Here is a 14,014-nt window from a genome sequence, read left to right as displayed (position 1 = left end):
AATCCATCTCCTTTCTTTTTATACTATGTGTGAAACTGCAGGTTCTTTGAAGGTGATGAAGGCTTTTTCATACTCTTTGAAAAGGTGGGGCAGATCTTCACTTGCTGCAATTCTATGTGGACAGAGTGCATTTGAGGGTCAAATAAAGAACATGATCTTTCTTTTCTGATGCATCTTTCATGCCACAATGAAACACATAACAAATCTTATTTTGGACAGAGAAATTAAAAACAGCTAGAGACATAACAACATGGGGACTGTATTTATATATATATGTATCTAAAAAATATGTGTACCTGTATGTATACACATTCAGGTCCCCAAAGCAACTCCTAAACTATGGAAACACAAACTTTGAAAGGCATTAAAAGTATTAGAAAAAAACAAGTAATCAAAGTACTTTAAGCAAAAGAGCCTAGTGTTTCTAGTTCTGCTATATATTTTATACATGGCTAAGTTTTCATAAATGGCTAAACTCTTGAAAATCCATTATCCTGAAGAACAAGTAAAACACATCTCTGGTGCAAAGCAGAAGGCAGAGGGAGAAAAGCTGCAAGGTTATGATGCTTAGGTGTACAGCTGCTTTGGTTATGTTCTGTCATGGCCATGCATCCTGCTAAGAGTAGATTCTGCATGCGTCACTTACTGGCATTTTGCAATGAGGCCTGGGAGGGACTGGGAAAACTGTCTATTGAAAACAGGAGGGAAATTACTTTGGTGAGCTTTAGGTATGATACAGCATGTACCACACCCCATAAACCTAACTGTTATGATGAGGCTAAGCCTGGAAACAAAATCCCCACCTCCCTAGAAGAAAGCCCAGCTGGCTGCCAGGTCTGTCATCATATCCCTCTCTGTGGGCCATGGGGGCAAAACTCTTCCATGACAGTGGCTTTGGTTAAGAGATCTTTTTTCTCTGCACACAAGCAAGGTCACCCACAGTGACCTGTGTAGACTGAAACCAGTTTTGATGTTTCCTTTTGCAGAGTGCTTCTAGAGCAGCACATTTCTGCTGCAAACCAGCCCCTGTTGCCCAGTGGCACTTACTCCTTTGATATAAAGTATTCGTCCTGGGGGTCCGGGGGGCCCTGGGGGCCCAGGCAAGCCAGGAAGGCCCTGGTAAGAGAAAGTGGGAGAAGGAAGATATCAGACAAAAAATAAACCCCAACTGCAAACTGGAGCACCTAAAGTACTGCTTATTGAAACAAATTAAAGAGTTTATCTCTCATCCAAGGAAAATTAGGTTTTCTACACTGATCTAGATCTCTCAAGACTGCTAAAATTCATAAATTTTCAAGTGCCAGTCAGATAGGTGCATGCTAATTAGCAACTCTGAGGAGCACTGCTAGAGGGTATGATTGCCTTTTACAAAATATAGATGTCAGCTCTGAGCTGTGTAATTTGAAAAGTTGGCACAAGGTTGTGTTCACCTTCCAGTCCACATCAATGCAAGTTTCTGTATGGTGACATATGTCATCTCATCAATAATTAGAGATCCATTAGATTTCATCTTCCCTGAGCACTCCAGGAAGGATGACTAGAACATGTAGCCTCCTTTGTTTTCTTGTTTGCTTTAACCTGTCAGCCTGATGTACTTCATCTAGTTGTACTTGCTACAATAGCTTTTGTATGGTTAAGACAGACAATCCAGAAAATGAACATTAATATTTTTGAGGTTATGGAGGAAAGGAAAATCTACTCTTATATTTTCTCTCAGTGGGTAGTAATTTTTCCTGTCATTTTCTTCCAATTAGAATTTATCTAATTTGTTTTCACTTTCTAGGAACTATATTTCTATTTATACCTTCTTCCAGGGGTGTAAGCCACATTCAGTACCTGGTCTTTTTTTACTGTGGAGATACCTAAATACTTACTAATTCTGCAAAGATACCAATTCTCAGTCTCCCTGCTACTCACATAAAGCAGTATCATCTCACTTATATTTATTATCTAGATGGACAAGACACTTGTGCCTTGTAGTTTGTGTGTCATATTTTTTTTTTCTTTTGAGCAAATTAGAACCAGAGGCTTCTTATAACAGAATCCATTTATAAAAATTTCTCTAATGAAGTACAGTGATACTGACTTTATGCTAGCTCAGTAACATACCCTTGCAACTTTTATTCAGCATTATCTCTGATGCAGATGAAATAGCATTAGCTGCTGTTGTGGCATGGGTACCAATTTTCCTAGCACAAACTGTTGCATGACATCAGAACAACCACACAAATGACTCTGCTGTTGTGAAGCTTATTGTCTATGCTTAGCAGTGATAGCTCTTGTGCTGTCCAGTTTCAATGTTTGTCATGAGACAACTTGTCTGAAATCTTTTCATGAGAACAGACTTGCAGCAACAGGAGCTTGCTTCATCACTTGTCATTCCACAATTACAGGCTGAGGTGAGCATGAATATGCTGTCACCTGTGCAGAGGTCATTGTTTTGGACACTTGCACATGGCAACCATAGCAGGTAGGAAGTATTAGTGAGTGTCTCCTTGTTAGTAAGGTAGATACCACTTCCCTGTGATATGCTCAAGTGCCATTTGTATCTGGGCTAGAAAGGCCAGAGCCTGTGGGAGTATCTTCACATCATGCGAGGTCACACTGGTGGCCTGGATCAGGAACTTCTTGACACATATTAAAAAGTCTGGAATTTCAAATCTTTTGCTATTTGAAGGTGCAGTGGCAGCAGTGAGTGTCACACATAACTGTTACACCTGGGAGCTGACACAACTATGTGTATCTGCAAGAACTGCCCAGACAGAGCCAGAAGCTGACTTTTTAATGACTGCTGCTAGAGAGGAAAAGTAGCAGAAACACAATTATTTCTAGAACATCTCAGGTTTTCAGTCCCATTATCATTTGAAAGTGATCAGTATAAATCAGACTTCAGATTTTAACAGATTTTATTTTGCAACTAATTGAAATACAAAAAACTTACATTAAATGCTTCACCTCGATCACCTTTCACACCTCTCAGTCCATTCAGTCCTGGACGGCCCTGAAATAAGTAGAAATAATTTATTATTATAAATAATAATAATAAATGTCATATATCTTGTCAGAAGCAAGATTTCCCACTTTATCCCACTTGAGAGCATAATACATACTGGGCGTCCTGGGAAGCCAAGCTCTCCTTTGGGTCCAGTAGGTCCTATTGGTCCCTGAACAAAAAAAAAAAAAAAAGTAATTGTGGCCCATTTTGTTGATCTATATTTGATTATTAAGAATAAGAAGCATAATTTTATATCTACATTAAAAATCAGTCTGTGATTGCCTGTGACTGCATAGAATATCCTCCCTGCTTGCTCTACTGAGTGATCTCAGAAGCTGAGGACTGCATGTAACAGCTCTAGTTTGGAAAAGACCACCTATCTGAAATGAAGTCTGAATTCCCAGACCCTTGTAGGGCATGCAATTCAAAACTGGCTCACCATCTATTGAAGAAAAATTAAATGCATCACTCAGGAAAAGAAAACAAAGTTAGAGATATATGCTTTGTTCATCTTCTTTCTTGGTTCATCTTCTCCCCCCCTCCTTTTCTTATTTCTAATTATTTTTTAAACATGTTCTGTGAGGAAATATCTGTGGATTGGCTAAGAATTCATGCAGTACCAGGCTTCTACTTGCCTCACACCAGCCTGGGTTTGTGAATTCATGGGCCTGATAGCTGAAACAGAATTGTTCCTTCTTTATACAGGTTTGACAGATTCACCAGGCTCCAAAAAGTAATACAAGCCACTGCAAAAAGAGGGGACAAGCAGGCTGCCTGGGAAAGGTGGTCCAGGACTATGGATGGCCTATGATGGGGCATTTGCAAGCATGCAGCTTCCAGGCAGCCTGCAAGTGATCAACAAAAGCAGCAAATCTGAGGATCTACAAACTTTCAACTGATGTCAGCTTCCTGAAACTCACCAAAACCACAAGGGTCTAGACAAACTCTTTACATTTGTGTCAGCCTTTCTGGTTTCATTTCCTTTTTTTAGTCCACTGAAATGCTGAGATACTCCTTCTTGCATTACTTGTTAAATAATCTGTCTGTAGATCTCACACAGATACCACTTACATGTGACAGTGGGTGTGTTTAACCCTTCACATGATATCTTTTCAGTGAAAAGTGATATGTACATTAATGAAAAATTTATCTGATGAAGAAGATAATTTCTTTTATTATCTAGATGAAATACATGGATTAATTGTTGTAACTTTTCTCCTGCTGAAACTGAAAACTGGATTAGACCTGAAATTCATAAGCAGTTACCATATGAACATATTAATTTATAATGTCACCATTGTAATCGGAATTTAAAGCTCACTAATGTCAGCTGAAACTACTTGCAGCTGGTAAGACTTTTATTAATCTTCTATTTTATTTCCTGTTTGAAGGTAATTTCTACCCTTGTGAACAAAGTTAATGCCTGTGTCTCAATCAGGTAAGAGATTGCTGGTGAATTTCAAATTTCAATATTGTGCCCCAAAATTTCAAAATTCACATTTCCATGATACCACATCCAGTAATGAAGTTTGGGGGGAAAAAAAACAATCAAAAATGTTAAAAAAAGGCAATCCAAAAGCATTTTCCTATTTCACTCTCTTGTACCTGAGCCTTTAAAGATTATGTAAATCTGAACTTTAATCAGCAGTGAGAACAACTAGAAACAGAATTTTTCAGTTTAAATAGAGAGCAGTGTCTGATCCCATGCTTTAACTGGGATTTCAAACATTACCAATGCGAGAGTTGACTCAGCTAGGGCCACTTTTATTATTCTCTTTAAGTGCTAGCCCAGTCTGTCAGGTGTTTGCAACTCCCTGAGAGAAGCCAGCAGTCACAGCTAGAAGTGAAAGAAGGAAGCGTGGAAGCCACAGGAGTTTTGCTTACCACAAATGTTTCTTTTACACCAGCACAGTAGATCTGGACACTGAGGTTCTCACTAAGTGCTCTCCTTCAGTGATATGCAGCTGTTTCCTTCACCCACAGGGAACAGCATGTAAAAGATCCTCATTTCCCTGGTGGCAGGAGCTTGGATTCAGTCTGTTGCTTCTGCTTTTGCTAACAATTGTACTGACCTCTTGACTATCCCTAGTTCTCATCTGCGAAACTACTACTTCTCTGTAGCTCCTTGTGCTCCAAACTCCTGTGATCCTACCTTCTGTCCACCTAAAGTCTCAAAGAGGAGCAGAGCAATGACTTGGGATTTGATTTTAAATTCTGGAAATCTGTGTATGGGTCTAAAAGCAGAGAGGAACAATCAGAGTCCCTCACTGCCTCAAAGTTGTTCCTGGGCCAGAGACTCCTTTGGAGCAAACTGGAACAGAACCATTGCACTAAAACCTTCAAGAAGTCATCTGGCAGCGTCTCTGACACAGCACTTGAAGTCTGTATACTTTTGCTGCACAGGCTCACACTAACTACAGATGGATTTTTTTCTATGGGACAACACCAAATTGTACCACCCCATTAGCAGTGATGATCAAATCTGAGTACTGCGCTCAGAAGAGAACTGGCTGAGCAAAGCTTTGAGACAAGCTCCCTGTGCCAAACTTTCCCGAAGTGTAACCATTCCCACCAGTGCTGGCAAGAACTTCCTTGTCTGCTTGCAGAAGTGTATGAAGGCAGTATAAAAGGAGATGTAAAACACAAAGTTTGGGGCTGAGAGGAAAAGGACATGTCCGCTGGATGCAGGCTGCACAGCAAGTAGCTGTGAACACAAGCCAGAACATGAGGAATTCCAAATAAATATAAGGACATTTTTTTTTACTTCAGAGTTTGTCAAATGTTTGGAATGTGCTGCCCAGAAAGGTTGTGGAATTTCTATCCTAAGAGTTGTTGAAAACTTCACTTGACAAGTTCCTGATTTTAAGAGACCTGCTCCAGGCAGTGATGTGCTCAAGATCATCTCTGAAGTCCACTTTCATTCAAAGTTATTCTGTGTCAAGTCAAAAGGGTAGATCATCTTGCAGTCATACAAAGAGAAGGAAAGGAGCATCCTTTCTGGTAAGTTAGGATAGCCTCCTCAGGGCATTCTGATACACAGTAATTAAAAAAGAAGTTACTCAGCAGACCCAGTTATCCCCTTTGGAAGGCTACAGAAACTGATGTAAAAATCTCCTATGTACCTCGATGTGCAGAAATGTCAACACCCCACTAACATTCACTAAGGCACAACAGTGACCAGGCTACGTGAAAAGCAGAAGCAAAGAAACATCCTTGACATCCTTGATTTTTTGAATACTAGACTAGAAGAAAATGGCGTCCTAACACTGCTGAGTCTGGGCAACTGTTCTTATTTTATAACTAATTCATTGTGCTTTCTTATGACCTTCCATGTCCAGTCAAAAGTATCAGACCAAATACCTGAAAGAAGGCCTCTAAATCCTGATTTTGGTACATGGTCCTGCTCTGCTGCCTGGTGTACAGCTTTCTCAGAATCCAACACAGTTGCAATTTATTGGCATTGACAGAAATTGAGCCAATGCAATTAGTTGTTTTAATGTAAATCATATAAACAGAAAATAATTTAGGTGGAAAGAGAGGGATCCTCTTGCACAACCCCTTGCTTACAAGACAAACTTGTATGTTAGGCTTGTAGGTTAGGTCATGCCACTCAACACTTTGTTCCAGAATCCATCATCTCTCTGGGCACTTATTTCTGTGTTTAATCACTTTTAACATGAATTTGTGCCTTTATATCTACACATGTCACAACATTGTTACTTGTCATTTTCCTGTGCACATCTGAGAAGGACCTGACTTTTTTTTTAATGATTCACTTTCAGGCCACAGCAGGGAGCAATTAGAGCTCCTCTTAGTCTTTTATCTTCAGAGCTAAACAAACCCAGTTCACTCAGAGCCAAAAATCATTTAAGTCTCTAGCTCTGATGATATTTCACAGTTATCTTAGACAGTAACAGATATATTTGTTCTACCAGAATTTAAGCTCTGCATCAAATCAGTAGTTACAGCACCACATATGTAACAAGCACATTCTTTTCTGAAGGACACTAATGGCCCTGAAGCACAAATACTCCCGACTCAGAAGGAAAGAAAAGATAACCATGCTACCTTTACATTTACTAATATTTGTAAGGCCAAAGCAAAACTAAAAAATAAAAAACTATTCATCTTTGAAATCATCTTACCATTGGTCCCACTGGTCCCATCACTCCAGCTTCGCCCTATTGAGGACCAACACAGAGAGAGAGCAATGACAAGGAGAATTCCTGCAATGTCTAGCAGAGGTGGCTGGTAACATGGCCACCAAATAATTGTGGAGGAGCACAACACAGTATTAGCTCACCTTCTCCCCTTTTCTTCCTAATAATTTAGTTAAAGATCCATCAGCAGAAAAGATAGCTCCTGGTTCTCCCTTTTCACCCTGCAATTATCAGAGTAATTACTGTTTACAAAGCAGTTCCCAGTGAATCGGAAGTCAAGGCAGCATTACTTTTGTTTAAAGTATGACAGATTAGTCATGCTGTGATATCAAACATAAAGTGATATCAGTATGAGTAGGGTGAATCTTGATTCTGGGGAAGAAAAGAGATGATCTTTCTAAAAACATAATAAAGTACACTAAAAATATCTCCCTGAGAAGAATAAGTTCTTATTTTTCTAAAAAGACTTAATTTGCTCTCCATAGAGTAAGTATGTGAAACATGCTGTGTTCAGAAAAGGTCTCTGCAAAGGTAGACAGGTTATTGGTGTCTTCTTGTGTACCATCAGCTTAATGGTCAGTAAACCCTGCTGGAAATGTCCCGTCTTGATAGACCAGTAAATGTTCAGATTTTACTATCAGGAAAGCATGAATCATTCTCTCTACGTACCTTGCATGATGCAACCTCATTAACTTTACTGAAGGTCAAGTCCCAGCACTCAAACTGTGACCCTCTGAAGTCCTGTTCCACCACCACAAATAATCACTTCTCAGCGCTAAGCACATGGTTCCCAGGCTGGATCATTCAGCTGTAACTTTCCACTTCCTACCTCAGGCAGCTTGCAACAACATCTTTCCCAAGATGTCATGGAAGAAATCTAGCTTGAAGCTAGCAATTGCACTGCTGATTAAAATGCCAGTCCAGGTTATAGACCTTTCATTGAGCTCTAGGTGCTGTAACTCAGTTCTTCTCACAGGTTCTTAAACTGTTCTGAGTCTTTGAAGTCTCCCTGAAGATACTTTGGATACTTTGGAGTCTCCCTAAGACTTGGTTGGCTTCACCGACTTTATCTACTGTGAGGATTTATGGACCTGAGGTTGAATTTCATGATCCGTTAAGTAAAGGTGTCTGTACATCTTCACTGGAATTCCCAAACTCCATCACTCTTGAGCGTAGCCTGGTGTTCACAGCTCAGAAACACCATCAGATACATCACTATGTTTTTGGTGCATCCAAAATTAAATGCTTTCAAAGCTTTGAGTTCTTGCCAGTGTGGACACCAGAAGCAAACAAAGAGCACCAAGCAAAAAAACAAAAGTAAAAACCTCCACAATCTAAACCAAAAATCACCCAACGAGTTCTAAGGTTGAGCTTGATCAGGGACTGGTATACATGGCCTGAGAACTTTCCTTCTGAGCAATGACAATGCTGTTCATCTGCTACCTCATTTGAACTATAATTAACCATTTCCAAGTCTTCCTATTACTTGTGAAAAAGTGAGCTCAGCTAAGCAGAAAGTGTTTTTTTTTTTTTCTTTCTTGGTATCCCCAATATATTAGATGTTCCTCTCCCCTGCTTCCTGAAGGTTGATAAGAAGGGGAAAAAACTGGAACAGCTGCAGTATTTGCAGAAGAACAGAGTCAGTCTTTAGTACCCTCTCTGCAGAGCTATAAAATACACACTTTTTGTGAAGAAACAGGAGAAAGAATCCTAAGAAGAGAGCGCCTCAAGTCTTAAAGTCTTAAACTTTGGGAATTGAAAATTGCAGTCTTCATTCTGTAGGCAAAGCCCTCTCCGGCATAGGAGGAGAAAAAGATCGATCTTTTTTATTATTTGGGCTTTTGGATAGGATCCCAGGGTGTTAGTACAACAATCAGCTGGCAAGAAGAGGTCACTTCATGTTTAATGTTTAAAGAGAGTAAACCTGATAAGTGCATACTGCACTGATGAATTTCAACACTGGTGCAGGAAGATTAGCTCTTGGTAGGATTTTATCAGGGGATGTCATTTAGCATTTTCACATTCCCCCTAGTACATTTTTCACATTTTAATTAAAATCCCAATTCCCACAAAAATTAGAATCATTAAACTTCTAATGTCACTAAGTACTTGTCATCTAACACATTTCTCAGTCTATACATTCCCCTATGCATTTTTTCATACCTGTTGTCCTTTAGGTCCTTGTGATCCAGGCAAACCAGTATCACCCTTCGGACCCCGAGGGCCCTAGGCAAAAACAAGTACATAAATCCACAGTGATATTTGTGAACAATATGGAACTAGTTTATTTTACTAAATGTAATTTTAAATTACTGGCAAACTTGAAATTAAATCACTCTGGTTGCAATCTAAGAATTCTTACAAGACTCAATTGCTCTCTGAATAAAGTTATTCCCTAAACCAGAGATCACATAAGGAAAATCTTTTAGAAAGACCAAAATGAAAAATACCTGATGTTTATCACAATGTAGATGACACATACATTCAGAAAGGGAAATATGCAAACATTATTAAGAGTGGAAATTCAACTTAAAATTCTCTATTTGTTCTGTACTCAATCCTCTCTCCATGATCATTCAGCCAGATTGATTTTCAACAGAATTTCTGAAGGTGTATTTTTAACAGTATGTTAAAAAAAAAGAAAAAAAAAGAAAAAAAAAGAGTATATGACATAGAGTTTATCTATTTGAAAACAAGATTACTTCTTTATCGGCTTTGTGGGGAAAGCATTCCCATCAGATCAAATTGTACTTTATAATCTTCCAAGAGCACTCAGAAGCATTCTTTTTGCCCACTAAGATCTAAACTCAAGTCTACATAATTTCAGCATTTGTCAAGAGATAAATAAAAGACATGAGGTGAGACAAAGACTGGTATTTTCATGTCTGTAGAAATTCTATAAGGGACAGAGACCAAGAATTCATTATATCATCTTCTGAATATTATCAGCTTTTTTAAAATGAAATGTATGTCTGAGGAGTTTTTTCCCCCCCTTTCTTTGCAGTCCATGACATTCAGGACTCAGTAAGCAACCTTCTGTGCAATTCTGGGCAATTTGCCAGCATTTTGTTAACACCTTTTGTCAGCTTTCCCATTTTTCTGCTTAATTGTTCTCAGGCAATAGACAAAGGATCCCGAGACCATATGCATGCTCTGAACTGTCAAACTATCATAACAAGGGAAAGTAATTCCATCCCATCACACAGAATATGAACACAATAATTAGAACAATACCTTCTGAAGTCATAAGCTAAATAATCACAGAATCACAGAGTATTCCGGGTTGGAAGAGACCTACAAGGATCATCAAAGTCCAGCTCTTGGCTCTGCCCAGTGACCCAAGAGTCACTCCATGTGCCTGAGAGCATTGTCTAAACCCTCATTGAACTCTGTCAGGCTTGGTGCTGTGACCATTTCCCTGTGGAGCCTGTTCCAGTGCCCAACAAATCTGTGGTGAAGAACCTTTTGCTAATATCCAACCTAAACCTCCCCATACACAACTTCAGGCCATTCCCTCAGGTCCTGTCACTGGTGACCACAGAGAAGGGAGCAGTGTCTGCCTCTCCTCTTCCCCTCACAAGGAAGTTGTTGACTGCAATGAGGTCTCCCCTCCATCTCCTCTTCTCCAGGCTGAACAGACCAAATGACCTCAGCTGCTCCTCACACAGCTTCCCTTCAAGGCCCTTTCCATCTTCACAGGCCTCCTTTGGACAGTCTCTAACAGTTTAATGTCTTTCTTATATTGTGGCACTCAAAACTCCTCAGCACTTGAGGTAAGGTAGCCCAAATGCAGAGCAGAGCAGGACAATCCCCTCCCTTGCCTGGCTGGTGATGCTGTGCCTGATGCCCCCCCAGGACACAGTTGGCCCTCCTGGCTGCCAGGGCACTGCTGACTCAGATTCACCCTGAGACCAACCAGGACCTCCAGGTCTTTTTCCCTGGCATTGCTCTCCAGCATCTCATTCCCTGGTCTACATGCACAACCAGGGTGACCATCCCACGTGCAGAATGTGTCCCTTTCCCTTGTTGAACACCATACAGCTGGTGATCCTTCACCCCTCTGATTTATGTAGCTATCTCTGCAGGCTCTTTCTGCCTTGGAGGGAGTTAACAGCACTCCCCAATTTTGTACTGTCTGCAAAGTTGGTATCCCTCCAAGTCCCATGTCTAAGTCATCGATGAAGATGCTTAAACATGTTTGCATGGCAGTCTGAGCACAATAGGTAGGTAGCACAGCAAAAGGCACCTTTTGATATTATGGTTGTGAAATGATTATATGACAGCCCTGGTATGTTATTATGAAAAATCATAAATATTTCCTAAAGGATAAAATAAAAAGGCAACATCTTATAGGGCTTTCCTGTATTCTGTAGTGGTGACAAAAAAGCCTGAGGAATAGCACAGTTACATACATATACACGCAGACAACGTTTACAATTCCATTTGTTCCATCTGTTTCTCTTATACAGCATAGGCCTTTCCTTAGGTAGTAATTTTCCATTAATTACACCCATATTTAAACTACAGAACTGACACTGAGATGAGCCTAGCAGAATATACTTCATTTCCGACAGAATAAATTTCTAGCTCAGTTGGTAACTTCCTAAGACCTGAAGCACCTTCTATGATAATTTATTAGACTTCATGCAAATTGTGTACAAGATACATTTAAAAAATATTAAACTGTATTGAAAAATACTTAAAAATCCTAGGAAATACATTTAAATCCTAGGCAATTAATACTTACAGAAAATCCTGGTAGACCTGGCTTGCCATCTGGCCCCTGCAAAATTAAAAAACTCACATCCTTACAAACACATATTACAGACTTGCAAAACAGAATATGCATTTTGCATGTATTGTGTGATTTGTGAATATCAACTCATCTGCTACTGAATTAAGAACTTCATTCCATTGACAGTGAAGGTGTGAACCTCCACAACACCCTATGCTTCTAATTTAGCATTTACTCTCAAAAACTGGTGAGGCAGAGATCCAGAAAAGACTGAAAAAGGAAGACATTTTCTACATTTGAAAGGCATACAGCCATTATTCAGCCTTCTCTGAATCCTTTCCAGATGCTGGCACAGAGACCACAGCAGCCACTCACCTTTCCCATTTTGGTCATGGATGTCTTTGGATAGAAAACAGAGTGTGTAATAGGCTGTGAATAGAATCACAGATGGGGATTTGTATTGGGCACATTTAAGATTACCCTGCTCTGGCAACTTCAGAGAGACACTTAAATTCTGGTTCAGATCAGCAGAATGTTTATTTCCCCATCCACTATGAGACTGCACCTGACAAGGGTTAGAGCTTTGAGACTGAGGCTCAAATCTTTCTCAGTGCAACTGCTCTTCAAGCTACAGAACCTGCTTCTTTTTTTGTGGGAATGTGACTCTAACATCTATCACAAAACAAAGGTTTGAATTACCTGTAGCAAGTACTGTGGCAGAGCTCACACAAGGGGACCCATACTGTCCTGGCATCCTATTATGTTCAGGGATTAGGAGAACCAGGTCTTTGGGAAATACATGAAAATACCCCTCCATAAAAACTGTTTTACTCATAAGGATGGCTGGATGCAGCCACAATAACATGAAGTTGTCCTATGGTTTAATAAGTGGGAAAGATCCATGCTAGGCTAGCAGAAAAAGGTTACAAGCTGCTGCTGGAGCTAATGCCCTTCTTCCCAGTTCAATGACACATTCAGTAAATATTTGTTTTGGGGCAGCTGTAATAATAAGATACAAAGTTTTTGCAAACTTTATGTAGAGTGAAATTCTGCTATTGGCCATGAACATTCTGGCTTTCTTTGTTTCATCAGGGATTTAATATGGAGGAGATCACTGTGCTGACCAACAAGAAAACAGACAAAATTAAATACACAAACTAGAATTCACAAATTAAACTAGCTGTAAAGTAAGGTGCTTAATTTGTAGTGGTTAACTTTTTTTGCAAACTGCAACACTTTTGGGAAAGTTTGAATAGACTCCATGACCGGAAAAGGTAGATTTCTCTTTGGATCTAGTCCTAGGAACTTCAAATCATTACCAAGAAGCATTCAGCCTTTCAAGTATTTGACTGAACTATTTTGCAGCTAGAAGAGAACCTCAATTTCACATCTTTTGTTTTCTTATGAAATACCTAGTTTTTCATTCACAGCTATAACTTGTGTGAGACTAAACTAATAGACAGGAGCCTAGCATTTCTAGTTGAAGTCTCAAGCAGAACTGAGCAAAATACTTTTTATACCAATACTTTGTAACTTGAAAAACAAGAAGGAAAAAAAGTTGGAAGAAATGTAAATCTTGGACTCTATTTTTGCAACAGTTCTACATTTCTATAATTCTGAGCATATAGTTCAGAATCAGAGATAAGCCAATTTATTTCATACAAATGTGTAAAAGTAGTTTGTTCATACAGAACTGAGTTTTGCCTGAAAGTACTTCCATAGAGTTTAGTGCTAAAGTTAGCAGAAACACAATCCTAAAGTACAGGAAATTCATCTCAAGCTGATACTCAAAAGAAGATGTGGAAGATAGAGCAAATCTGAAGATTTAATAAAACAGCATATACTCACTGGAGGCCCAAGCAGTCCTTTAATTTCAGTAAAATTAGAAATTCCATCAATCTCATTGAGAAGTAACTGAAAAAGGGGTTAAGAAACAGGTTATTTCAAATGGTTTATCTAAGGCTCACACACATTTTTAGAAAGGTAAATTATCTCTTTATAACTGTGAAAAACCCCCAAAGATAAATAAGGTGACAGAAAAGGCTCTCTACTTCTAATTTTCTTTATACATCTGGAATAAAAAAACCTAGAATTCCTTTTACATTTATTCTGTAAAGATCTCAG

At 39.2% G+C, this 14,014-nt stretch overlaps 1 protein-coding gene across 1 annotated transcript in view; it reads right to left on the bottom strand.

Annotated features, from left to right (window-relative positions):
• Positions 1-14,014, bottom strand: part of LOC131094437 (collagen alpha-1(XV) chain-like) — a 119,119-nt gene that overhangs the window by 19,420 nt on the left and 85,685 nt on the right. Inside the window, exons 23-31 of the mRNA XM_058042035.1 lie at positions 13,739-13,804; positions 11,903-11,938; positions 9,319-9,381; positions 7,299-7,376; positions 7,141-7,176; positions 3,111-3,164; positions 2,942-3,001; positions 1,048-1,116; positions 647-688 (exon numbers count right to left, since the gene is read on the bottom strand). Coding sequence (XP_057898018.1) covers positions 647-688; positions 1,048-1,116; positions 2,942-3,001; positions 3,111-3,164; positions 7,141-7,176; positions 7,299-7,376; positions 9,319-9,381; positions 11,903-11,938; positions 13,739-13,804 — 504 coding nt within the window. The remainder of the gene's footprint in view (positions 1-646; positions 689-1,047; positions 1,117-2,941; positions 3,002-3,110; positions 3,165-7,140; positions 7,177-7,298; positions 7,377-9,318; positions 9,382-11,902; positions 11,939-13,738; positions 13,805-14,014) is intronic.

This window comes from Melospiza georgiana, chromosome 1 (genome assembly GCF_028018845.1).
Source record: "Melospiza georgiana isolate bMelGeo1 chromosome 1, bMelGeo1.pri, whole genome shotgun sequence".
NCBI classification, from domain to species: Eukaryota; Metazoa; Chordata; class Aves; order Passeriformes; family Passerellidae; genus Melospiza; species Melospiza georgiana.
The sequence above is the reverse complement of the archived record's forward strand: the minus strand, read 5'-3'. Positions and strand labels throughout refer to the sequence as shown.